The sequence below is a fragment of the Gadus chalcogrammus genome, chromosome 8 (genome assembly GCF_026213295.1).
Source record: "Gadus chalcogrammus isolate NIFS_2021 chromosome 8, NIFS_Gcha_1.0, whole genome shotgun sequence".
Lineage (NCBI taxonomy): Eukaryota > Metazoa > Chordata > Actinopteri > Gadiformes > Gadidae > Gadus > Gadus chalcogrammus.
Window position 1 is genome coordinate 14870383 of NC_079419.1, and position 27919 is coordinate 14898301.

The window sequence follows — 27919 nt, forward strand, 5'->3', positions numbered from 1 at the left end:
GCCTCCGAAGCCTACTCTCTATCCCGGGCGTGCAGAGAGAGAGAGAGAGAGAGATGAACTCTTTTCGGGACACGACACGATGAACGCCCACACCGCTTATAAACGTTGGCGGTTTAGTGTCGGATAAAGAACACATTAGAGATGAGTGAAAGCGTCGAGAAGGCAACGAGTGCTTGAACGCGGGACTCAATATCAGTTACAAAGGGGAGCAGCGCGCGGGCTCTCTCATCCCCAGCACTCGCTTCGAGGGACAGCTCCTCGAGACTTCTCCCGTGAACTGAACACCAGGAGGTTCGCTTTCCGCCTCTGGTCTGGCCGTTTGACGGAGTTATGTACCAGGTACAGGTAAGCTATTGAACTAGAACCACATCAAGCCCATATTATATCGTATTGGTCTATGGCACGAGCGATTCCTACAGAGAACAATGTAGTCCAAAAACGACGGATTAGCCGTTTAAAATTTGCAGCGGGGAATGAGCAGTAGGCAGAACGTCGTCCCTCGTTACTCATGCGGGTGTTGTGGGAGAATTTCACAGAATGGATAATAATAATCCACCAAAGAGAGCGGATGTTATGGTTTATTTAAAGCTTCAGTCACTTCGACCCTATGCGCTGTCGTGTGTAAAACGGTTGGAAACGAAGTGTGTGAATGAAGTCCCATGGAGTCCAACCAACTACTGGGTGAATCCTTCACACATTTTACATTCAAATCAATTATATAGTCGTGTATTTTTAGTGGGGCCAGGTTTGCAGAGTCACTTTCAAGTACATACGGGTAACAGAAAAACACTGGGTACAAGTCTGATCTATGCAATACCCTGATATCGTTTCAGTATCACCTGCCCAGGTGAGGTTTTATGACATCGACAGCCTACAACAATCAATGTTGGTAACAATTCCACAGAATAATTTCTCTGTTTAGCCAAATAAAATGAAAAGTATTGTTACAAGAACCTTAACCTTAGCCTACCCTATATAGTCCATAGTAGATATTAATAGTTGCACAAATAAATAACTTTTATTTGTACAACTTTTTTTTTTGCTCTCAGCAAAATCTTTTGCACAAAAAAGCTATGAAATCCTTCAACCTCTGATGGATGATAAAGGCTCAAGAAAAGTCCATTCTTAACTGAAGCAGCACACAGATTCTGTTTTTAAACGGAAACTAAAAACAGAATCTTCTTTCCTAAAATAAAATATCCTGTTGATCAATACAGCTTAGTGCATGAATTGCAGTTCGTGTGACAGTTTCTATGGCTTTCTATGGCTGTTTGCTAAATATTTCTGTAGTGTATTCAATCGTATCGGGACACAAATCCTCAACACAGAGTTCTTTGCCAATACACAGCCCTCGCCAGAACCATGCCAAACAAACAACAGCGAGGCGTATTTCAATGGGTTTTAGGTGTGAATGGTTATTCTGTAAACATTTCTGTTTGTCCATGGGATGATGAGATCAGAGATGAAAGAGGAAGCGATAGAGATAGATGGAGCAAGAGAGAGAGATAGAGATGGAGTGAGAGAGAGGGAGAGGGAGCGAGTGAGAGACAAACGAGAGAGAGAGAGATGGCGTGTGCGAGAGAGAGGAACGATAGTGAGAGAGATAAAGGGAGAGAACTTTAGTGGAAGACATAGAGACCAGCAAGGTGTGAGAGAGAGAGAGAGAAAGAGCTAAGTGTTTGTTTTCCTCTGGGAGAACACATTGTACGGACAGGGCTTTAGGCGCGAGTCGCCTCTCCGCTGACAGAACTGTTGTAGCTGCTCCTGTTTTATAGACTTCTAGTTCGGCTGCTCTCCTTGTCCTGTGTTTCATAGAGCAAGTGTGTTTTGTGTCTGACATGTGTTTTCCGGATTCTGGAAGACCTGCTCCACGTTTACGTTTCTTCATTTATTGAACATAGTTTGTGCTTTGATTAGTTTATGAGGTGAGCATGTTTGCTCACACATTTTGTAGACTGAGTGGCCCGACCGGGAATTCAACCCCTTAATGCCTTGCTCTACCAGTTAAGCAAGATAGGGAAACAAACCGCTTAACCTTGAATTGTTAATACCTTGCTCTACCAGGTAGAACAAGGCAGGGAATCGAACTTGACCCTGGTAATGTTAATGCCCTGCTCTACCACCTCAGCTAGACTGGGCCGTGATTTGCTGATGTTATGGTCAGATATAAGACACATATCTTTCCACATATCGTTCGTATCGTATAACATATTTAACATGGCTGGCAGTATCAGAATGTAACACATGACGCACATGGCATTAGGAGACAGCCTGGGATGGACTACCTACCTCGCTGAGTCAAGGTCTGTTTTCAGAGCGAGCCCTCGCTGTTTGGTCTGGGATGCTAAGTGCACTTTAGCACATGGAGTGCAGCCGCCCCCCAGGGAGCCAATGGAGCGAGACCCCGTAGGAGAGCCAGGCAGTAGGAGGACTCCTCGGGCGATGGTGGTACCGCATACATTATGGAGCATCCTCCATCATCAGGACAAACAACAACATCTCCCTAACGAGTTGAAGGTGTTGGGTCTGGAGGAGCTAAACTAGATCCAGACTCCAGTCCCTGTACCACCAGAAACAGCCATAGAAACAGCAGCATCCTTCGAAACAGCAGCCTTACTAAACACAGCCCGAAACTGTCACACAAACTGCACCATTGAGACAGCAGTCTTACTAAACAACAGCCCTCGAAACTGTCACACAAACAGCATCCTTAGAAACAGCAGCCTTACTAAACACAGCCCTATAAACTGTCACACAAACAGCACCATTAGAAACAGCAGTCTTACTAAACAACAGCCCTAGAAACTGTCACACAAACAGCATCCTTAGAGACAGCAGCCTAACTAAACAACAGGCCAAGAAACAGTCACAAAAACAGAATCATTACAAAATGCAACCTCATTAAACAACAGCACACAAACCAGCATTATAAATAGTCTGAGCGTTGAAACAGTCACACAAACTAGCATTCGAAATAGTCTGACCATTTAAACAGTCACCATACAGCACATAAGAAATAGTCACAACTACCAGCATTGGAAACAGAAGTCCTAGAAACAGTCACACAAGCAACAGCATTTGGATCAGCAGTAGCAGAAACAGCCACACAAACAGCCACATAAGAAACAGTCTGACTCTAGAAACAATCAGACGAGCGACAGCATACGATACAGCAGTCGTAGAAACAGCCACACAAACAGCCGCAATAGAAATAGTCTGAACCTAGAAACAATCACCTAAACAGGAACACTGGAATCACTATCCGTAGAAAAGTATCAGGGGACTCACTGCCCTTCCCACAATTGCAACGTTTGCAAAGATATTTTGTGTCGAGGTAAGTAATACCTGCTATTATTTTAACCTCAAGTTTAAAGGCAGGCAGCAGCTAAAGAAGGACGCACACCTGTTGGGAAGGGCCATGTGGCGTTGCAGAACAGCTAGCACATAGGCCATAGGCAGCACCAGTTTAGCACCGCTAGGAGTTGTCGTACTGATACTGGGTCTGGAGTGCTGTTGGAAGTATTAGCCGACGTATCTGGCATCATCATTGAGAAAGAGAATACCCCGCTCTATTATACTTGTGAAATAAGCTGAGGTGGTTAGCTGTCATGCCCAGGTTATAGCCTGATAAGTGTTAGGTTTACCTCAGAGAACAGAATATGAATACTGCTATAGTAATACCACACACTCAATCTAGACACTAAATCTATTCATGACTGCAGACAGGTTGTCCTCTATCTACCCGGGACCCATGAGCAAGTCCTTAAGCATCTGGGCTCTGGTCACTCACAGCGGGAGGCAGAGCTTCCTCAAGTTACCGCCCCACTGGTTTGTGGGCACATCAAGACGGGCCGAGGGAGCCCGGTAACTATGGTTACGGCCGCCCAGTCAGCAGGGAAATAGCGCGAGGGGCCAGACAGCGATGACATCATTCATGTTGAAGCTGGGTCACACACCTGGTAGTCAGAAGTTTCTGCTGAGCTGCTGAAAGTGGGATTATATGGGGCTTGGTCAGGCCAAATAAAAAACACACCCTGCACACTTTTCCATCTTCTCTGCACCGGAGACCCAGATGTTCTGGTTCACCTTTTGGTTTGCATGACCAACTGAGAATTCACAGAATTAGATTTTTTTAATTAACTTTTGCTTGTTGTCAGAAGCAACGCCAGAACCCTAGTCGTTGTCATAGTAACCCCAGGATGACTCTGGTTGTCATAGTAATCCTCAAAAACGTGCGGATTAAAATCTATTCTGGAGGAAATTAAGGCGTAATCACTGTGTGTTCACTTACTCCCGAAAGGAAAGCGATAGAATCTAATCTAAATTTAAATAAGAAGCGGCCCGGACGTCACGATATCACCATGTCACTCAGCCATCTCCAGCTAACCCCCCCCCCCCGCTTGACCCAGCAAGAAGCTCATACAGTCTGAAGGAGCAGGGATCGTAGCTGAAGGAGCAGGGATCGTCCCTCCCCCCTCCCCGATCAGACCCACATCCCACCGGGGGAGGAGGCTGAAGAGTCTCTCAGCAGCCAGGGGTCGTTACGAAGCACAAGGAGGCAGTCCATCAGAGGGCCACCTGCGGAGAGAGGGGCTTAACGTTGCCAAGGTGTCCGTCTGGGTTCCTGATGAGGCGCACGGCGGGCAGAAGGCCCAAACGGCTGACCTTGCAGAGGGTAGACGAGGCTGGAGACCGAGGGGAGAGGCGCGCTGGATGTGGTGCCGTGCGGGTTCTCCAGAGGCGTATTAGGGAGCGCAGGTCCCTGCCGTACCGTCTGCGGAGGAGAGATGGATTCAGCTTGCTAATTGGGCGTAATGCGGTCTTAGTGTGTTCACAGAGCTCATCGGGAACTCTGCCAACGTGGGTCAGCTTCCAGCTGTTTGCCGTGCAGGTACACGTTGGAAAACATCCTGGCAGTGCAGAGCTAGTGCTATGCCTTACCACGGAACTGCATCTAAGATTGAGCCCTTAACCCGGTCAGGGCTAGTGCCTTGCTTTACCATGTTCTTACCAAGGGAATATAACCCCCAACCCTAGCAGTGTTAGTGCCTTGCTTTACCTTTTCATGGAGTTACACAGGGAATAGAACCACTGCTTTGTTGTTTTGTTTGTTCTTTGGTGCTTTGCTTTACCCACCAAATTAAAGGTGAAACATCCTTGTCCTGAAGTTCTACCATCACCTTCCCTGATTGGTGGATGGATGCTCTTCTTCCTGTATGGTCGCAGGCTGACCCAGCAGATTCAGCACCAGAGAGCGTGAAAAGAAAGCAGCAGATTTACTGCCAGCGAGGAAAGGTCCACCAAACTCCAAAACATCCCACGCTAATTCTATTGCTCTTTTGTTGGTACTATCTTCACTGTAAGCCCTCGACTGGCTGTAATTCCTTATCCGTACTCAGGAGCTGTGAATTAAAAGACATATTAAGCCTTCAAAATGAATCCCCATTCAAGGCATTGAAGAAGAGAGGAATCAGCTCCCTGTGACTGGCCCAGGGAAGAGTCGTCCATGTTGGATTATAGAAGACTGAAACATCGCATATTTAGCTTGATCAAATATTAAGATGCATTACACATTTTTATGAACTCCCAATAAGGATAGATAATATTATATAAAAAGAGACACTCTCAGACAATAAAACCTCTCCAGCTCCACTGATGAGAAGTAACTACGGAGAGACTTGAAACGTCTTCATCATCATGGTGTGCTCGACCTTCTCCTCCAACAGAACTGGATCAAACTGGTCTCGAAGATCACGCTCGATCTGGCGGTCAGGAGCACTCCGTTATTCATAAACCAGGGGGACGTAGGCACAGATCAAAGTGTTGCATATGAAACAAGACTGAATAATAAAGTTACAGTGAGGCCAGGGGTGGAAATACCTTTGGACTGCCACAGCTAGGCAGGGATTTCATAACGAGCCTGACACATTGCTGCTGCTAGTCAAACCTTAAAATAACCTGCTTGGCTTTCAGTGTTCTAGTCCACATCTTGGTACCGCGCGCAAGTATGTGCAATGACACCAGCCATCCAAATACACTGCCATAGGTCCTGTTGTTTAGTGTGTGTCGATTCACCTGGCACATGGCACGAGGACTCTTACTTTAGCGACTGACCCCGGGAGGTTACTGTACGGTAATTAAACAGGAACAGCCACGGGAGGGACTATCTCATGAAAGATTAATTAGAAACAGCACTGCTGGATATAAATATACCATCGACCTACGCACAGAAACACACACACACACACACACACACACACACACACACACACACACACACACACACACACACACACACACACACACACACACACACACACACACACACACACACACACACACACACACACACACACACATACACACACACAGACACACGCACACACACACGCACACACACAATGTCCACCAGTAGTACTCGGCATATCCCATTGGCCCCATCAGCTCCCAGTGTCCACCATTAGAAGACTGGTTTTACTGGCTAGCTCAGATGGTCCCATAGTGGAAGCATTTGGTCGTACTGGGCAGTTCCCAGTGTCGACCAGTAGAATACTGTGGTTGTACAGGAGAGTTCCCAGTTTCAATCAGTAGAATACTGTGGTTGAACTGGATCTTGGACTCAGAAGATGAACAGCATCAGAGCAGCTTCCTCAGAGTTTGGGGCCAGATCAGATCAGCGCTGCATGGCTCTGGGCTCCAGGGACTCCCAGGGGCTGATGGGAAATGTTTACTCAGCACAGACAGAAGTTATTTTTAGGCCCGAGCATCTCCTCCAACAACAGAGCAAGACATCATCACCGGACGAGCGACATTACCCCAGTCAGGCAGGATTAGGAGAGAGAGAGGGAGCGAGAGCGAGAGAGAGACGAAAGATGGAGCATGTGATAGATGTTTTACACCACAGGGAGAGAAGACTAAGACATAAGACAGAGGAAGACGAAGAAAAGAGAATTCAAAACTGCTAGAACATCTCTAAATATCGCTCTGCTCATCGCTCTGTCTAAAGAAATGAAGGAGAGAAGGAGCGAATGAGGGAGAGAGAGAGAAAGAGGTGGAAAGCGAGAGCTGGAAAGGGAGAGAGGTCACGATTGAGTGAGGCTGTGAATTGTTAAAAGGTTGGAGGAAAGGGCGATTTGAGTGTGGCAGCATATCAGCTCAGTTCAGTTTAATCTGCTCTGACAGCTAGCTGACAGCTATACCACGCAAGCATGAGCTTAGCTAACATAGCCGGAATATAACATTATGTCAGAAACATGCTGATTAACAGTAATGCACAATGATGATATGTATGTTTAAGATATGATTTATTTGTTAGACCTGACCTAGCTAATTTTCCAAACAGTTTTAGTCCACAGTCAGGTGACATCATAGGTAATACTTATTTAGTACTACTAGAATAATTGGAAGAAAGTTGTGCCATTTTTATTTTGGGGACGTTGTTCAAAGTCAGGGATGAATAGCTGCATAACAGCATGGCCCCCCTTGACATTGAGCGGCAGGAACAGGGATCACGACTGGACAGCTAGGAACATAGATATGAATGCTTCCGGGAAAAATGAAGATCTGATTACCGGGATCCCAGCCGGTCAGGCAGCCATGCGCCTGCAGGTTCCATGTCCAGGGAAACTGGATCCCTATCATCACAGGATCACAGCGCAGGCATCGTCTGAAGGTAGGACAGGCGGAGAGACAGGCCAACTGACAGACACATTGGTGTACAGCAGAGTATATTTCTACACACATACAGCCAGACAGTTTGAAGATACACCATCAGACACAGACATATGAAAAGGTAGACGTAGAGGTAGAGGTAGGTAGATTAGTATACGGACAGATAGTCAGACAGACAGGCCGACATACAGGTATCCAGGGAGCTAAACAACAAGATGGTTATGCAGTCACCAGTATACAGACAGACAGACAGGGGGCTAAACAAGCAGGCGGCTAGACAGACAGGGAGTCAGATAGAGAGGAACTCATTGGTTTCACCTCTTGCTCATCGCAACATGTCCGGTATTGATTGCGTATCTATTAATAAACCCCAGGCTGATTATCTGCTCATTGGGCTGAACTTCAAACCCCCAGCAGCAGACTGAGACCCCCTGCTGAGGGCCTTCAAGTGGAATTCACTTCTTCTGATCATTCCTGCCTTGTTTCCCTCCGACGAGAGGCATCTTCAGCTCTCACTGAGTCACCTCACAGCCTCATCGTGAAGGGGAAAGAGACCTCTCTCTCCCCCCCCCCCCCCACTCTCTCTATGTGGTTTCAAAGAGAGTGAGAGAGTTTCTGTCCTGCAGCAGAAACTTCTCAAAGACTTCTCATTTGCCCGTTGTTGATATCCTCTGACCTGTTGACTGTTGATTGGCTGTAATTAGTGCTGTTATGTCAACATACAAACTCAATCAGACATAACCAGTGCAATACACTAGTCTCTACTTCAGTTACATTTCAGTTACATCTCAGTTCCCTGAGTTTCTCTGTAGTAGCTATCGGTCTTCGTCAAACGGCATGGCCACCAATCAGCTGCTAGACTCAAGCAGAGCTGGAGCGATGAGAGAGTTCTGGTTCACATCAGCAGTATATAGCCACACCTCTAATCTTAATAACCCGTCTCATTGGGCAGATCTTAGTGCCTGAGATTTATTCAGTGCCTGTGTGGGGTTCCTCCATCTTCATTATGAAAAGACTAATGATGACCCCTGGGGTTTGTTCGTTTTTTTTCTGCTTAGCGTGGCGGATAGGTGGGGCACAGGCACACAGACCGAAATAGATGCATGCTTCAAACATGATACCGTAGTCTTTCCCCGTAATTATTGACATTTTCTGGTTCGCTGATATTTTCAAATTCCTACCTCAGGGGGAGGTAGGAATTTGTTTTTTCTACTTTTATTTTTGTCATGCTAGATCCAGCATTAATTGCATCAATACATTGAGTAGGAGGTAATATATTTCAGCTAGCCAAGTCTATCCATTCACAGTGTCTTGAACCTCTCTGATGAAATTGACATGATGAACCCGTGAGTTGCTGCCACTGACTGGAATCATCTCATCTCCTACCGTTGTAGGGAACAGGGGGAAGGGTCGTTGCCATGGTGCTGAAGGAGCTTCCTGGTAAAAAGACAGCCTCAGAAGGAAACCCCCTCCTCACCGTGACAACCAAGGTTGGCATAACGACCATCTGATGGAAAAGTGGTGCAACCCCTCCCTGGTCTGTTAAACAGCAATCTATTGCATTTCCATTTACAGCAATCTATTGCATGTCAGCTCTTTCAATGGTGGTTAAGAAAAGTCATTGCTGATGCGACTCAGTCAGGCCACACCCACACAAATGTGGGTAAACCATATTTTTGTTGCAGAATTTTACTCTTCTAACAATTTACATATTAGCTTATTAGAAATTGAAAGTTATTAAATAATTTTGTTTTGATTAAAAAACCGCTTGGAACAATCAGCAATGCCAAATAATACATCTGGTGTAAGGTTGTTGTATAGCTTCAGGCTGCTTTTCATTAACCCTAACCCTAACTAAACTGAGCTAAAACTAATAGGAAAATAGACTTTACACAAATTCTGTAGTTCTTTACGAGAACGCACACTAGAAAATGAGGCACACTTTTGAGTTAAAGATCTCAATCTTACTCTGCTCCATCTCCTCTCCCTGTTCTCTCTTGTCTGCAACCCTGTCCGTATTTAGTTGGAAGCACTCCAGCAACAAATTGAGTTTCCCCTTGTGTGTTGTGGCTGCAGAGACTTTAAGATCTGTCCTCTGATGTCGCAGCTTTCCTCCACTTTAAATGATCTTCTTTCTACCAAGACATCAAGACCCTGATCCACATCCCCGCAGCCCCAAACCCAAAGCTCCAACCTCAGCGAGAGGAACTGATCAAATGGATGGAGATCTCCCCATCTTGTGGCCAATTTGTATCCAAATTGCCCGTTCACGCCATTATAAATAGTCCATGAGACGAAATTTGTGAACAAGGAAAGGATGCAGTGCTAAATAGCTTCAATGAGTCGTAAATCTTACAACGTTGAATCCTCTTCTGACAAAAGCTGTATCTGAATACTGTATCTGTATTCTGTATCAGAATATGGTATCAGTGTACTGTATCTGAAAACTGTATCTGTAAAGAGTATCTGTATACTGGTTATCTTTTACTGGTTTGAATGACTGTATGTGTCATTGTCTTTTATGTACTGCTTGTACAGTGCGTGTATTGCATTATTTTAACCTGTGTGGGACTGCGACAAATTCCAATCAACGTTGTTGACATGGCAATAAGTTCTCCATCTATCTATCTATCTATCTATCTATCTATCTATCTATCTATCTATCTATCTATCTATCTATCTATCTATCTATCTATCTATCTATCTATCTATCTATCTATCTATCTATCTATCTATCTATCTATCTATCTATCTATCTATCTATCTATCTATCTATCTATCTATCTATCTATCTATCTATCTATCTATCTATCTATCTATCTATCTATCTATCTATCTATCTATCTATCTATCTATCTATCTATCTATCTATCTATCTATCTATCTATCTATCTATCTATCTATCTATCTATCTATCTATCTATCTATCTATACTGTATCCGTTTACGGTATCTATTTACTGTATACATTTCAAGTTCAGTTCAGTTAAAAGCTTAGCTGAAACTGAATATGTTCTTTGATCCTGGAGTTCAAACAAAATGTAATTGGTAGCAACATTTTTGAAACTACCAATGTTAGGGTAAGGGTTAAAAAGAATTGGTAAATCGTAGATCAAGGCACTGCCCTGTTAGGGTTATGGGTTACATTCAAGATTAGAATAAAAGATGCAAAGGGTTATTTTCCCTGTTTATGTAAACATAGTAGAGCAATGGTTTAGTTAGAGGTCAACTCTGTGTAGAGATGAATAACTGAGTGGTTTAGGGGTTCTATGCTCTGTGTAGGTTAATGGCAGAGCGTGGCGGTACCAGTGGCAGCGTCATGACCTATACCTGTTCTCAATGAGTGTTTCCTCTGGCCAGCGGGTGGGCGAGCAGCAGGAGATACGCCCCCTACTCAGTCCCTCCATCGATGACTTCCTGTCAGACAGCCGCGTGGACGGCCCCACTCATCGGCCAGTCACCTCGAACACAGCAGGTACCCCCCAAACCTCATTAGCACCTCCCTCTTGAACACCCTTCATCAACCCCCCCCCACTGCTCCCTCCTACCTCTGCTTCCCTCCCCTCCCCTCCGCTCTTCTCATCCTCTCTTCCCCTCAGCTCTGCTCAGCCAACCCTATCTCCTCCCCCTTCCACCTCCCCACCTCCCCCCCTTCTCCTCTCCTCTCCCATTTCCTCTCCTTTTTTACATTCGTCCTCTCCCCTACCTTCTCCTCTCCTCTCCGCCTCTCCTCTCTTCTTCTCCTCCCTCTCTCGTCTCCTCTTTCGTCTATTCTCCTCCTCCTACTCTCCCCTAGAATGTCTTTCACCACAAAGGTTGTTTGCCTCCGCTTCTTGTTGTCTCATTCCATGAGGCAGTACTGTTTCCCCTTCCTACATTCTATGTTTAAGTTTGAACTAATTCTATAAACTATCGAATCATTTATCTGTGCGGCATAGAGTGAACTTTAGATACAGGGGTTTAAGGAGCAGGTAGGGGTGAGTAATCTCTCTGATGGATGCTAGCCCTGTCTGCGCCTGCTGTTAACGTCCCAGTTAACTGACCTTTAACACCAGTTCTCTGCTGGTTAGTAACCACAAGACTGGGGCTGTCAAATCTATTTAACCTAGATATGTGTTAAATCTAAACTCAGTAAATGATGTTCCACATGATGTTCCATGTCATGCCTGTCATCGCATAGTATTGATATTTGATGCAAATACAAGTTCAACTTTTTGGTATTAGAATGATAAAATCCATAGCTTTTTCAGTCCTGAGATGGTGATGAGTTTTTTCTGATGAGGTCATAGGACACGATTGATGTTGGTCAACACAAAGATGGAGACACCAGAGAAGAAAATCAGAAATGTGCCGTAGGCATGTCAATGAATTGCATCATTTTGTATGGTGACCTGAGTATCGAGATAACATTGCAACGCGACTTACCTATCATGCTAAAATCGTATTGCTGCTTATCTATCTCGATAATACTGCATTGATACAATATCGTATGTTGACGTAAGTATCGTGATAATATCGCATTGTGACTTACTTACGGTGATAGCATGGTATTGTGTCCTACGTTTCGTGATACTATTGTATTGATGGTGACCCCGGTGATCTCCACCCTCACTCACCTGCTGTCCCCCTCCCTCCCCTCCCCCCCCCCAGTGCTGAACACATCTCTGGACCTGGTGGACCTGAGCGACCCGGGGGACGGGCTGGTGAGGAGGGGGTCCAGCAGCAGCAGTGGAGGAGGAGGAGGAGGAGGGGGAGGAGGGAGGAGGAAGGGCAGCAGCAGCAGGAGCAGCCCCCGCAGGAAGAGGGCGCCAGAGAGCGATCTGATCCAGGTGGAGGTGGAGCGCCTGCCGCCCAGCCCGCACACGCCCCGCACGCCCCGCACGCCCGAGAGGATCTCCCTTGACTCAGGTGAGAGAGAGAGGGAGAGAGAGAGAGATAGAGAGAGAGACTATAATGAATAACATGTCGGCAACAATAATTTATAATATAATCATATATATATATGATTATATTATAATCATTTATTATAATCATTTATTTAGTAAAGCATTTAAAAGTTACAATTAATAATAATTAGAAGTCCTGTTATTCTCCCTGTTTGCTGGTCGTTATTTGAATGACGCACTTCATTTAATAATGGCCTTATCATCAGATCAGTTAATGTGGTGAATCGTAATGTTCCCTCAACGTAATGCTCTAAGCCAGACCCCGAGGACGGCCGAGGATAAGGCAACACTGTGATTATATTTACCTAAACCACCGTTCAGTTTATTTGGTCATTTGGCTGAGAGGGTTTAGAGCAGTCTTTGGAATCAGGTCGATTTAATCAGAGCTTTCAGCATAATGAAGAGGATTCTCGCTCTCTATCCTGACAAGACTCTCAAAGCTTGTTATCTTCCTCTGCTCAACCGTTATAATAACACCACTCACAGCTTCCGATAGACGCAGGACCCTCCAGTCTGACCATGTCTCCCACCTGTTTTGACGCCCTGGTCAAGAGCACTTCCAAGAGCGACCGTTCAGACTCCTGTGATTGTCCCACACTCAGCAACAGAAAATACATGCTCTGCAATGTTCCAAAAGGTCCAGAATGTTCTGAAATGTTCTGAAAATGGCCACAATGTTCTCAAATTCCACGATGTTCTAAAATGTTTCTGAATAGTATGAAATGATTGGCAACATTCTGGAATGTTCTCACCTGTACTGAAAGGTCCGATTAAAGATGTGATGGTGGAACATCCTCATCAATGACGACTAACTGCGATTAAATGGCCTTCTTCTTGGTGTCTTTGTGTTCTCAGTCAGTCTGTGGTCTCGGCTGGAGAGATGGGATTACAACTTCTTCTTCTTCCTGGTGTCTTTGTGTTCTCAGTCAGTCTGTCGTCCCCGCTGGAGAGATGGGAGGACCTCACGATGGACCTGGAGGCCAGTGTCAGCCGGCGGGGCCGACGCGAAAACAAGTGCTCCTCGAACCACTCGTCCAGCGAGCTCCTCTGGTACGTGATCGCTGTCGACACAACCAACAGTTGTTAAAATACCACACATCTGCGTATTACAGATAGATGCAGAACAAATGGGCCCAAGCCATACCCGGTAACATGTACACTTCTCCATTGCAGGTACATGTACACTTCTCCATTTCACCTGGTACTTTAAATCTAATATCTAGTACGATCATATGACACATTTGGGTGATATTTGATCTGATCTGAGCGGTCTGTGCCGTGTTCCCAGGACTGCAGTGTGATAATATGACATGTATGTGTGATATTTGATCTGATCTGAGCGGTCTGTGACGTGTTCCCAGGTCTGCAGAGTTCAAGACGGATCCTTCCACCAGGAACACCTTTGACGTGCGGAGTCTGGACGAGGGCGACCTGCTCTCCGCATCCCCCCAGGTCAGTCCACAGCCCGTAGGCAGTGAGCGCGCCGAAGAGTCTCAAGGCCAGGGTGTTGGAGCCTGAGCTGGAAGGAGCCCCAGGGGCTGGATCTTCACCGTCAATCCCAATGGATAAAAGCTCTTAAATGACTGGGGAACACTTTACAACAAGGGTACATTCATTTAACATTAATGAACATCAGTCAATTAAATGATATTAAATCAAGTCAATATGCATTAACTAACTGCTACAGTTTAGTCACCATAAGTAAATGCTGGTCATTTACTTGAAGTAAATGCTAATGAACGTAATCATTTATACATTATTAAACATGGTTAGGGCTAACCCCATACGTACAGTAGATCTGATCTCAGGTGGAAAGACATCCTTCATCTGTTCACGGCCCTATGAAAAGAAATTATCCCATTTTAGTCCCTTAAGGATTTGTCGACGCCCAAATCAAGCCTTGTTAACCGATCACAGTGAAATTGAGCGAGCTTGCATATTTCTCTGTGCAACCTTTCCACTTAAAGTGACCAACAAATAAAAATCACTTCAATCAATCAACCCTCTGCATTAATTATGTTTATGAAAAACCGGCACGTATAGAAATTGCATTTAGTTCATTATATATATAATCGTTATTTTAAATAGCAACTGGTCATTTTCATTCATCTAATTCAGCCGGGACTCCATCACACACTTTTAGAATTCTGTTGCAAGCAGACCATCTGAGGGTCATGGATTTTTTAATGCCAGGTCTTTATTCGGTGATGATGAGTAGAAATATTAAGTGGGAATTTTATTATGGTCTGCAAGGTTTGTCATTTCTATTGGAAGGGTCCCAAACAGCACACTATTTGCTTCAGCCTTCATTTTTTTTAATATGTTTGTGTGTGTACGTGTGTGTGTGTGTGTGTGTGTGTGTGTGTGTGTGTGTGTGTGTGTGTGTGTGTGTGTGTGTGTGTGTGTGTGTGTGTGTGTGTGTGTGTGTGTGTGTGTGTGTGTTTGTGTCTAGGACTGTGCCCGTCAGCGAAGAAGAGCTCGCTCTCTCTTAGCGAGGAAACTATCTTTGGAAGACGAGTTTGTTAAGGCGAAGGCTGCTGTGGAGGTACACACACATACACAAACATACACACATGTATACACACACATATATATATATATACAGATCAGTTGAATGTGTGTGTGTGTGTGTGTGTGTGTGTGTGTGTGTGTGTGTGTGTGTGTGTGTGTGTGTGTGTGTGTGTGTGTGTGTGTGTGTGTGTGTGTGTGTGTGTGTGTGTGTGTTTGTGTGTGTGTGTGTGTAGTCCGACACAGAGTTCTGGGATAAAATGCAGGCGGAGTGGGAGGAGCTTGCGCGCAGGAACTGGCTTGACGAATCAGAGAACGAGAGTCCTCTGGCACCCAGCATCTCACCTGTGGAAAAGGTAGGGAGCCCCCCTGGGAGGGAGGGGGGAGACAGGGGGAGAAGGTAGGCGGCCCCCCTGGGATGGAGGGGGAGACAGGGGGAGAAGGTAAGGAGCACCCCTAGAGGGAGGGGAGAGAGGGAGAGAAGGTAGGGAGCCCCCTGAGAGAATGGGGCGATAGGGGGAGGAGGGGGGGAGGAGAGTGATTAGAGGGGTCAAATAAGGGCTAGAGACTAACAACAACTAATTATATTCCCTGTGTAATGTGGGATTTTGACTGTCTGGGGTCAACTCAAAGGCTTTCATAGATTCTCTGCCCCCCCCCCCCCCCTCTCCTCGTGAAAATAAAAATCGCGATGTACTTTGAAAATCCTTACGATCAACCCATCGCTAATCCCCGTTTAATCCCTGGGGAGCGTGGCGTGCGGCCCGCGAGTCCCGTCCACGGTGACATCACTAACATCCCTCGGTGGGTCAGCCGCCCTCCTCCGATCAGCTCATCACAGCGAGACGCCGCTCCGCTTTTTTAAGCCAACCACACATGCTGGCGCTCAGCCCATGTTCTCCGACCCGGCCCGGTTGAGCAGGTGTAGTGTGTAGTGTGTAGTGGTGGTGGCTAAGGGGAATAACACAAAAGCAAGGTGGAAAATACTTTTCGCTCACGTTGAAACAGATTCAACCTCGACCCTGTTGACGCCAACCTTTTAAATTGTGTCCAATCAGCTTTGAGTACAACTCAAATCTTAACAAACCTAAAGTTAGTGACAGGATGTTCCCGGAACAATTCAATATGCATTTAAAATAACTTCATCATGCCCCGATCGGGGAAGGCAAAAGTATTGTGTGGCAACATGTCGTCGATCCTGCAGGACTATCGGGTTTGAGCGTTCATCCACTAATTACCTGTTCGGTCATTAACGGCGAATAATCGTTAGCTGACGACCATCCATTGTCTTCCCCCCACGGAAGCCAAGCAGGAAATATTAGCAACGCTGAAAATAAAATAAAAAGATCAAAGTTAATAATAGAGTGAAGGCTCTCGGCAGATGATTTATAACCAGGTTTATTAAAGTATATGAGGAACCATTTTTAATCAATGGTTCATGCTGTGCCACGTTCACTGTTCACAGTCCCTCCTCATCCATCACACATTATGATCCATCCGGTGATGATCACCCTGATGATCTATTCCCAATATGACTTTATTAATCCTGGCCTCCCCCTGTTGTTCAGTCTATATACCCTACACACCCTGTTCATAGGAACACCAAATAGCTGCGCTTGTACTGGGCAGCTTCCAGTGACAACCGGTAGAGGACTGTGGTTGTACTGGAAAGCTCCATTTGCCCACCAATGGAGGACTTTTGTTGTACTGGGAAGCTCCCTGTGCACACTGGTAGAGGACTGTGGTTGTACTGGGCATCTTATGACACTGTTCAGAGAAACCCTTTACCTAAATGCAGGGTGTGGCCTGGTGACTGTGGCCCTCATGTCTCTTAATGCAGGGTGGGGCCTGTTACTGTGGCCCTCATGTCTCTTAATGCAGGGTGGGGCCTGTTACTGTGGCCCTCATGTCTCTTAATGCAGGGTGTGGCCTGGTGACTGTGGCCCTCATGTCTCTTAATGCAGGGTGTGGCCTGGTGACTGTGGCCCTCATGTCTCTTAATGCAGGGTGGGGCCTGGTGACTGTGGCCCTCATGTCTCTTAATGCAGGGTGTGGCCTGGTGACTGTGGCCCTCATGTCTCTTAATGCAGGGTGTGGCCTGGTGACTGTGGCCCTCATGTCTCTTAATGCAGGGTGGGGCCTGGTGACTGTGGCCCTCATGTCTCTTAATGCAGGGTGGGGCCTGGTGACTGTGGCCCTCATGTCTCTTAATGCAGGTTGGGGCCTGTTACTGTGGCCCTCATGTCTCTTAATGCAGGGTGGGGCCTGTTACTGTGTCCCTCATGTCTCTTAATGCAGGGTGGGGCCTGTTACTGTGGCCCTCATGTCTCTTAATGCAGGGTGGGGCCTGTTACTGTGGCCCTCATGTCTCTTAATGCAGGGTGGGGCCTGTTACTGTGGCCCTCATGAGTGCCGTTGTACAGTCATGTGCTGTTCTCGGCCTCCATCGAGCGCTCAGAGCCATAATCCTGAGCAAAGGTTGAGCTTAAACGACCCAGAGCGTGTAAATATCAGCGATGGGACTTGGCAGAGCCCGCGGAGGATTCCTCATAGCGGGAACAGATGGTGCTGCGTGGCTCCCCACCTCCCGACGGGGTCTCTACGCTCGGGGCTCCATCAGACGGGCTGCAGTCCTCCACATCAGACCAGACATGTGTCTGAACCAACGGTATCCCGTTACCACTTAACATCGGTATTACAGTACTGCAGTACTGCCTCATCTTCCGATTGCTTGGAAGATGAGGCATACTCTTTTTCTTGGTAGATTGATAAGACAATCCAACATATCATATTTTACTACTAAGTAAACACTCAATCTTACGGTAAATCTTACTGTAAAGATAAGATAAACGCTCAAACCTTAAGGCACCCCCGGAAACCAAAAGTACCCTCTGTATTGGGAGTGGCTGCTTCAGAGTGTGCACACTGTATGTATGTGCGTCACACACACACATACACACACACACACACACACACACACACACACACACACACACACACACACACACACACACACACACACACACACACACACACACACACACACACACACACACACACACACACACACACACACACACACACCTGCGCCGTGCATGTCGGGCGTGTCACCTCTCCCACGGAGGACGAAGCCATGGCTGCCAGCAGCGGCGCGTTGTCCTTCAGCTGATCTTTGAACATATGGAGGCTGTCAGGGGAGCCTACACAGCAGCCGGGCCTGCCCCCCCCCCCCCCACACCCCCCCACCTGGCCAGGGTTGATGTATGGCCCTCCTCACAGGCATTCTGCCGACTAGGAGATTCAGCTCCATTCTTCTCCCCGCCGTTAGAGGGGAGCTCTGCTGTGTGTCGGCTTATTAGGGAGCATGCACGCATGCAGAGCCCCGCCTACACACACATGCAGTACGAACGCACCCCCCCCGCATACACACACATGCAGTACGCAAGGACAACCCCTTATACACACATATGCAGTACGAACGCACCCCCCCCGCATACACACACATGCAGTACGCAAGGACAACCCCTTATACACACATATGCAGTACGAACGCACCCCCCCCCGCATACACACACATGCAGTACGCAAGGACAACCCCTTATACACACATATGCAATACGCAGTCGTTCATGCCTGCATGCATTGACACACATGCTAATATCACGCATAACCCCTTACACACATGCATGCGAATACGCATGCGCACACATGCATGCATGTACTCGCATACAAATACACACAAACACACACAGGCATGCATATATGCACGCACACATACAGACACACACAAACACACACACGGGCATGCATACACAGGTATAAATATATACACACACAGACAAGCAGACACAAAAATGTGTGCGCACACACACACCCCTTTCAGCTTGGATAATTTGGCAGAGGGTACATTGTCAGAGCTGCCAGTGGTTTTACACCCTCAGCAGTTTAATGGAAAGGGGCAAGGCATTAATCATGCTAGGTTAAGGATTAGGAGTTATATTGCCTCTGTACTGGAGTAGGTACAGCAGGGCAGCAGCACTGCTGTTAAGGATCCATCCCCTCTGTATTCTAAGGTAGAGCCAGGTGTAGGGGTTCAATCCCCTCTGTATTGTAAGGTAGAGCCAGGTGTAGGGGTTCAATCCCCTCTGTATTGTAAGGTAGAGCCAGGTGTACGGGTTCAATCCCCTCGGTATTGTAAGGTAGAGCCAGGTGTAGGGGTTCAATCCCCTCTGTATTGTAAGGTAGAGCCAGGTGTAGGGGTTCAATCCCCTCTGTATTGTAAGGTAGAGCCAGGTGTAGGGGTTCAATCCCCTCTGTATTGTAAGGTAGAGCCAGGTGTAGGGGTTCAATCCCCTCGGTATTGTAAGGTAGAGCCAGGTGTACGGGTTCAATCCCCTCTGTATTGTAAGGTAGAGCCAGGTGTAGGGGTTCAATCCCCTCTGTATTGTAAGGTAGAGCCAGGTGTAGGGGTTCAATCCCCTCTGTATTGTAAGGTAGAGCCAGGTTTACGGGTTCAATCCCCTCTGTATTGTAAGGTAGAGCCAGGTGTAGGGGTTCAATCCCCTCGGTATTGAACTAGGCAGAGCCAGGTGTAGGGGTTCAATCCCCTCGGTATTGAACTAGGCAGAGCCAGGTGTAGGGGTTCAATCCCCTCGGTATTGAACTAGGCAGAGCCAGGTGTAGGGGTTCAATCCCCTCGGTATTGAAATAGGCAGAGCAAGATTTAGGGGTTTAATTCCCTCTGTATAGGAATAGGTAGAGCCAGGTGTAGGGGTTCAATCCCCTCGGTATTGAAATAGGTAGGCGTTTTCTATCCCAGCGTTTGGAGACCCAGCGGCCCCGCGGGCGTGGTACCCACTCCAAGACCCCAGCCGCCCTGCGTCTGCCGCGGCTTCACCGCCGCTTCTTTTGTCCTGCTCTTTATCGCGCGGCTGCAGAACCGGAGAGAACAGCGGGTTCTGAGAGCGCGAGCGGGCGGCAGTTATGGATACGGGCTCCCTATTTATAGAGCGGCTGAATGTCGGAGGGAGCCGCGACCCGCTGGATGGCAGCTCAGCGCCGCGGGACGCACGCGCAGAAGCCCCACTCCAGAGGTGGATGAATATTTCATTAACGAGGAAGCAGACATCAGAATACGGAGGGCTAATTAACCTCCAACCGGGGCCGGGACCCCGCGACCCGCGGCGACACGCTGAAGGGGCCCTGATGGGCCATGGAGACAGGACCCCGTTGGGCTGAGATGTGGTGCTAGTGTTGCAGTGGGGTAATCAACAGCCCACCTGGCCATCGCAAATGGCGATGAAATTTTGTAAATTCTTTGGGGGCGTTAAACACACGATTCCTACCTCTGAAAACGTGTGTGCTTCACAAGAATCCGTACAGCCCATAATAGTCAGACAGCTGTCCGAGGCAAGACCCAAGAACAAGTTCCCAATCCTCTGTTCAACTCTCATGGCTTCATAAATCATTGTGTCATCTCCACATTGATCCAAACCAATGTCAATATAGCCCTTCATTCAGTTGGACTGTCCAAGGGCGTAAAGTAGTCTTCACAAACTATACCAGTCTTCAAAAACCTAAACTGGTCTTCAAAAACCTTACCTAGTCTTCACTAACTCCACTCACCTTCTAACTAGCATTAGCATCATTTAGTTCACCCATGAATCCAAACCAAGATGAAGTCTAACCTTCATCACATAATCTAATCTTCACAAATCCAAACTAGTCTCCACATTCTTAAACTAGTCTCCACCAAACTAAGCTCATCTCCATAAACCTTAGCTAGCCTTCACTAACCCTGCTGACCTTCAAACTAGCATTAGCATTATTCAGTTCACCAATGAATCCAAACCAAGATGAAGTCTAACCTTCATCACAGTCAGTCTCAGAGGGCTTCACAGGTCTGCATTAGACACCATGTAGCCACCTCCCCCCCTTTCCAAACCTCTAAATGGTCCAGGGACAACCTTCTCCACAGAAACCCAGTGAAAGAAGAAACATCCCTTTAGGCTACAGGTAACCCCTGCTGTTTGAGGAACACCATCTCAACACGCGCCATTACCCTGGACTCTGTCCAAACCCAAAGGGTGGCCAAATTTGCCTTAAAATCTGGAATGCAGCCCTAGATTTAGTAACACATTGGAGAGATCATTCATTTAAGCGGATGGCTGGGGAGCTCGGTGTGAGTTAGGGTCGATACTAGGTTCATACCTGGGCGTGACCGGTGGGGCCCCCCGGGTCCCCACACCGGGGCCTGCATCGATGGTTCTGCGCTGTGTGTGACGCAGAAGGCAAAGCTGACCTTGAGTCAACGACCCCTGAGGAGAGGTTGTGCTGTAGAGGTGGTGGTGCAGAGGTGGTGTAGAGGTGGTGGTGCAGAGGTGGTGTAGAGGTGGTGGTGAAGAGGTGGTGGTGTAGAGGTGGTGGTGTAGAGGTGGTGGTGTAGAGGTGGTGTAGGGGTGGTGTAGAGGTGGTGTAGAAGTGGTGGTGTAGAGGTGGTGGTGTAGAGGTGGTGTAGAGGTGGTGGTGTAGAGGTGGTGGAGTAGAGGTGGTGGAGTAGAGGTGGAGTAGAGGTGGTGGAGTAGAGGTGGTGGTGTAGAGGTGGTGGTGTAGAGGTGGTGGTGTAGAGGTGGTGTAGAGGTGGTGGTGTAGAGGTGGTGTAGGGGTGGTGTAGAGGTGGTGTAGAGGTGGTGGAGTAGAGGTGGTGGTGTAGAGGTGGTGTAGAGGTGGTGTAGAGGTGGTGGTGTAGAGGTGGTGTAGAGGTGGTGTAGAGGTGGTGGTATAGAGGTGGTGTAGGGGTGGTGTAGAGGTGGTGTAGAGGTGGTGGTGTAGAGGTGGTGGTGTAGAGGTGGTGTAGGGGTGGTGTAGAGGTGGTGTAGAGGTGGTGGTGTAGAGGTGGTGGTGTAGAGGTGGTGTAGAGGTGGTGGTGTAGAGGTGGTGGTGTAGAGGTGGTGGAGTAGAGGTGGTGGTGTAGAGGTGGTGGTGTAGAGGTGGTGGTGTAGAGGTGGTGGTGTAGAGGTGGTGTAGAGGTGGTGGTGTAGAGGTGGTGGTGTAGAGGTGGTGTAGAGGTGGTGGTGTAGAGGTGGTGTAGGGGTGGTGTAGAGGTGGTGTAGAGGTGGTGGTATAGAGGTGGTGTAGAGGTGGTGGTGTAGAGGTGGTGTAGAGGTGGTGTAGGGGTGGTGGTGTAGGGGTGGTGTAGAGGTGGTGTAGTGGTGGTGGTATAGAGGTGGTGTAGAGGTGGTGGTGTAGAGGTGGTGTAGAGGTGGTGTAGGGGTGGTGGTGTAGAGGTGGAGCTGCAGGGGCTGACGGTGCAGGTTCCGTTTCAGGGCTACTACTTCCACACGGACAACCCGTACCGGGACTGGCCCAACGCCTTCACCGAGGGCCAGGAGCGGGCCCGGGAGGGGGACCTCAACACTGCCGTCCTACTGCTGGAGGCCGCCATCCTACAGGACCCCCAGGACGCCGAGGTCCGTTACCAAGACCACAGCCCCCCCCCCCCGGCAGCCAATCGCGATAGCTCACTGCGCAACCAATCAGAATCAGATTTCTGTTCTGACTGTAGATTGACTTGTATTTCTATAAGACTGAGAATATATGTTTAGCATATTCTGGTCATTTGCGGACAGTTATGTATTTTATGGTAATATTATGATATTTGTGTGATACTTCCTAAACCCTAACCCTACGGATAGGGTTTGATTACTCTTATCTACACTTCTCTTATGTGTAACGCTCTTCGTGTGAGATTGGCATTCTCCCTTGGAGATTAAACATGATATTGTAGTTTTGGTTAGCAATTTAAACCCAAAATGGAGCTTTTATTTTGACTGTCCTTCCCAGGCCTGGCAGGTCCTGGGCACGACGCAGGCAGAGAACGAGAACGAGCAGGCGGCCATCGTCTCCCTCCAGAGGTGAGCACCACTTCAAAATAAAAGCCCAAAAAGAAGAGACTTGAATGCAAGCATCCAAAGAAAATAAATGGTGGCAGCATTATGCCTCAGGGTGCGTATACAAGATGTATATTTCTATCAAATGATATGATATATTTACCTATCAATAAAACCCTGATATCAACCCCCTGATTAATAGGAGCAGGAAATGGATAGTTCAGGAAAGGTCGACCCCTTGGGGTAAGATAGTCTGGTGACCGTGCTGAAATGTTGAACCCCAATGCCAGGCATCCCTGAGCAAGATACCCTAAATGGCTAAACCTGCTCATTGATGACACGCACCTAAAGATGAATCACTGAAAACTCATTAATGACGTCTGATTCAGGGTTCTCAACAAAGGTGTAAAGGTGCTGCACCACCACGGAACATTTGGGGTAGGGCTAGCGAGGACATTTAGTAGACATCCCAATTTTTCAGCGATAAATATGTATTTTTTTCGTGTTAATTTCCTAAATAGTTAATTGTTTGAACGTTGTTTTTTTTTAAACGTCTCATTGAAAAAAACAAATGCACTCCCAGCGGGGAGAACCCTGGTGATATGAAACAGGAAACAGGAAACAGGAAACGGAGCTCTGCGCTGTGTCCCCAGGTGTCTGGACCTGCACCCCAACAACCTGTCGGCCCTGATGGCTCTGGCGGTGGGCTTCACCAACACGGGCCTGCAGCGCGACGCCTGCCACGCCCTGCACCGCTGGATATGCCACAACCCCCGCTACAAGCACCTCCTATTGGACAGCACCGGCCCCCCGCCTGGCCCCGCCCCCTCGCCGAGCCACGCCCCCAGCCCTGCCGCGGCCAGGTACAGCGTGGTAGACGTGTGTGTATGGCGTGTGTACGCGTGTAGGAACGACACATGTTGGCCTGTTGAGACCCTAACCCTGATTAAGAACTGTACAAACTCAATGTAGAGGTGAACGCACAACGCCCCAGCAAACACCAACAGCCAACTAATGAACAATGGCCGGAGTTGGCCAACACCAGTTTCACATGTCCGCCGACGAAAAGCTTAATCCGACAATAGCAACCACCACCTACAGTTCTGGCACACTGGGTCAATGTGGGCTTTAGGTTGGGCAGTTTGCAAGCACCTTAGTTGTATAAGATAGATAGAGATCTATCTCTCTATCTATGTTTGTGTGTTTATACATTCTGTAAATACCTGTATATCTATATAGGTATTTACAGTATGTAAGTGTGCATACATGTATGCATACATGTGTATGTATCTCTACATGTATACTGCATGTGCATGTGCATACTGTATACGTAGTATTTGTGAGTATATATGCGATATATATTTCTACTATGCATTTATTTCATATTGTTTATATGCATGCTATATATTTAGTATTATGTGTTTCCATGCGTGCATACGTTTCCTGTGTATGTATATACAGTGTGTGTGTGTGTGTGTGTGTGTTTCCGTGTGTGTGTGTGTGTGTGTGTAGCCAGCAGCTGGCAGAGGTGAAGGCTCTGTTCCAGGAGGCGGTCCTACTGAACCAGGACGGGCTGGACCCGGACCTCCAGACGGGCCTGGGGGTCCTCTTCAACCTCAGCTCTGAGTTCCACAAGGCAGTGGAGGCCTTCACTGCTGCCCTGTCCGTCAGACCCCAGGTGGGACCACCCTTACATAACATGCATTAACATAACTTACACTAACATAACCTACACCCACCTGACCTACACTAACATCACCAACACGCACATACTATAACCAACGCTATCCTAAGCTTACCTACCCTCCACTAGAGCAAGAGGTGCTTCAAACTAACCTAAACAAACCATCCTCCACTAGAATAAGAGGCCTTACACACTAAACTAAACTAACCTACCCTCCACTAGAATAAGAGGCCATACACACTAACCTAAACTAACCTACCCTCCACTAGAATAAGAGGCCATACACACTAACCTAAACTAACCACCCTCCACTAGAATAAGAGGCCATACACACTAACCTAAACTTACCACCCTCCACTAGATTATGAGGCCATACACACTAACCTAAACTAACCACCCTCCACTAGATTATGAGGCCATACACACTAACCTAAACCAACCTACCCTCCAGAAGATTAAGAACCCTCTATTACGTGATTTCATTAAGGAGCAGGTAGGGTTTAGGGGGTGTCTTACTCAAGGATGCCTCCAGGTAGACCTCAGACATTGGGGTCAAACACCCTCCCCACTCCATGCCCCTGACCACCCTGTTCGTGAGAGCCGGTCTCTGCACGGCGGCATGGCCCGGCCTCCCGTGTGACGCTGTGGTTCTGGTAGGACTACCTGCTGTGGAACCGTCTGGGCGCCACGCTTGCCAACGGGGACCGCAGTGAGGAGGCCGTGGAGGCGTACTCCCGGGCCCTGGAGATCCAGCCGGGCTTCATACGGTCCCGCTACAACCTGGGGATCAGCTGCATCAACCTGGGCTTCCACAGGTATCCACAGCCCTGCACACAGTAGCACACTGGTACCGTTCTGGATCACAGCCCCCACATGCACACAACACAGTACCTCACTGGTACCGTTCTGGATCACAGCCCCCACATACACACAACACAGTACCACACTGGTACCGTTCTGGATCACAGCCCCCACATACACACAACACAGTACCACACTGGTACCGTTCTGGATCACAGCCCCCACATACACACAACACAGTACCCAATGGTACCGTAATCATTAACGACAAAGTGCTTTACACAGGGAGTCGAAAGAACAGCATGTATATGAGATGCAATATCATAACGGGTACGTTATATGAAATATAACAATAAATACAACTCAACGTTACTCTAGTGTAATATCATTTCAGCTGCAAACTACAGTGAGACTAAAGCCACGGTCTCTTTTAGAGTCTAGTACTGCAGGGCTGTCTGTGATTGGCTCACCCTGCAGTCTTTAAGCTCTATGGCCTTGGCCGACCCCTGCAGGGAGGCGGCCAGTAACTTCCTGACAGCCCTGAAGCAGCAGAGGCAGAGCCAGCGGCCCAGCCAGCCCGTCATGTCCGCCAACATCTGGGCGGCGCTCCGCATCGCCCTGTCCATGATGGAGCGCCCCGAGCTGGTCCACGCCGCCAGCGTGGGCGACCTGGACCTCCTGATGAGGGCCTTCGACATGGAGGACATCTGACCCCACCCCCAGCGCCCGGCCCGACAACAAGGACAACAGCGACACGCGGTGGAGGTTAGGGAGTAGCAGGGTTGCCAGGTTGGTGATGCTGGGCAGGGAGGCCGCCAGGTCTTGGATGGATTTAGGTTTAAAAAAAATAGTGATGACACAACAAACACTGAGGACCTGCTGCTGACCGAGCTGTTACACTCATATTATGGGATGGATGTCCTCTTCCGGATTCTTTAGGGGTGTAGGGGGCAAACATCAGCACAACCTTCTGAGCTTAGATTCAGTCTAATAGCACAAAACGTTTATCTGCATCTTTAAAAACATTGTTTCCAACAGTGGTGTTGGTTAATTGCCCAGAAGCCGAAGTATTTTTTATGAATGCTATAAAGAGCTTATAACAGGCTACAAGACCTTAATTCATATGAATACAATCAAATATGTTAACAAACATCATATACCTTTTAAGCTAGAAGAAGATGTCTGTTGGGCTATGTTTGGTGAATGGGGTTTGTTGAAAGTGAACAGAGGCTCCTGATTGGTTCCTCTGGACTTTCATCATGAAGAAACAAAAGAAAATGGCAGCGAGAGGGAAGAGAAGCAGCGAGAGGAAACCGAAGCCATCTTGTACGTTCTAGGACCTTCCAGGGAGAACTGAAGCCTTATTATACTCTACGTGCACGCGCATGATCCTATGTTGGTGGTCTATTGTACATACAGGGGGAAGAACTTCCAGATGCAGAATAAGTTAATCAATTAATCTGATTCCTCCTGAGATTTTGATTCGACCATGCTGGATTTGCTCATTTACAACAATTTAGGCTAACGAGCTAAATCACCTGGACCCAATGTAACCAAATAAGGACTTTCACCTTCGACCAACGGAGATTTAAAATAAGTCTCGGTTTTGGTCTTGTTTATCCATCCCATCATGTGTGTTAAGCTCAGCCTGGTTTACCTTCTATCGAATGGAGCGCCCATTGTGTTCGGTTTAGCTTGCTTTCTCTTCTGTAGACAGGAGCCTCTATTTTGGTTCAGTTTCGCTTATTTTCCCTTCTGTAAACAGGAGCCTCCATTTTGTTTGGTTTAGCATGCTTTCCCTTCTGTAGGCAGGAGCCTCAATTTTGTTTGGTTTAGCTTGCTTTCCCTTCTGTAGACAGGAGCCTCCATTTTGTTCGGTTTAGCTTGCTTTCCCTTCTGTAGACAGGAGCGTCCATTTTGTTCAAACCCATGATTCTGCTGTTCCATGTCGGAACAAATGGCAGGGAAGATACAATTTCCTTTGTTTTTTTGTTGGTTTCATCCCTTTGAGGAAAGCGGTAAGTAAGAAAAGAGGGGTAAAACCAGTCTGAAGTCGGACTGGTTCAGCATTGGTCCCTAGTGGGACAGCTACTGATGTATTTATTGATTAGGAGATCATCCCCTGTAGAGACTTATGTTTAGAGTGTGCATAGACATGTATAGGTACAGAGCATGCACACACACACACACACACACACACACACACACACACACACACACACACACACACACACACACACACACACACACACACACACACACACACACACACACACACACACACACACACACACACACACACACACACACAAATAAACGTGCACATGTTATATTTAACCATGACAATGGAATGCGTTGTGTGATTTTTTTATTTTACCTTGAAGCCAACATTTTATGTTTCAGGACATTGACGTCCCATTG

At 47.5% G+C, this 27919-nt stretch overlaps 1 protein-coding gene across 3 annotated transcripts; it reads left to right on the forward strand.

The window, feature by feature from the left end:
• On the forward strand, positions 1-27830 carry LOC130387553 (PEX5-related protein-like). Of its 3 annotated transcripts, XM_056596708.1 has the most exons (14): positions 1-345; positions 9066-9161; positions 11031-11145; positions 12321-12578; positions 13543-13666; positions 13978-14068; positions 15069-15161; positions 15361-15480; positions 22450-22593; positions 22967-23037; positions 23667-23876; positions 24526-24691; positions 25355-25512; positions 26011-27830. In XM_056596708.1, exons 1-14 carry the CDS (start codon positions 331-333, stop codon positions 26207-26209), a joined length of 1860 nt encoding a protein of 619 aa, XP_056452683.1. In that variant the 5' UTR covers positions 1-330; the 3' UTR covers positions 26210-27830. The 3 variants fall into 3 exon arrangements, with proteins under 3 accessions (XP_056452683.1, XP_056452685.1, XP_056452684.1); XM_056596710.1 differs by lacking the exon at positions 9066-9161; XM_056596709.1 differs by lacking the exon at positions 1-345 and having other exon boundaries at positions 9081-9208.
• Positions 27831-27919: the final 89 nt, after the last annotated feature.

Coding starts and splice junctions, on each gene's coding strand:
- LOC130387553 (XM_056596708.1), top strand. Junction 22,594..22,966: donor AGGACCCCCAGGACGCCGAG/GTCCGTTACCAA, acceptor TGTCCTTCCCAG/GCCTGGCAGGTCCTGGGCAC. Junction 24,692..25,354: donor CCCTGTCCGTCAGACCCCAG/GTGGGACCACCC, acceptor TGGTTCTGGTAG/GACTACCTGCTGTGGAACCG.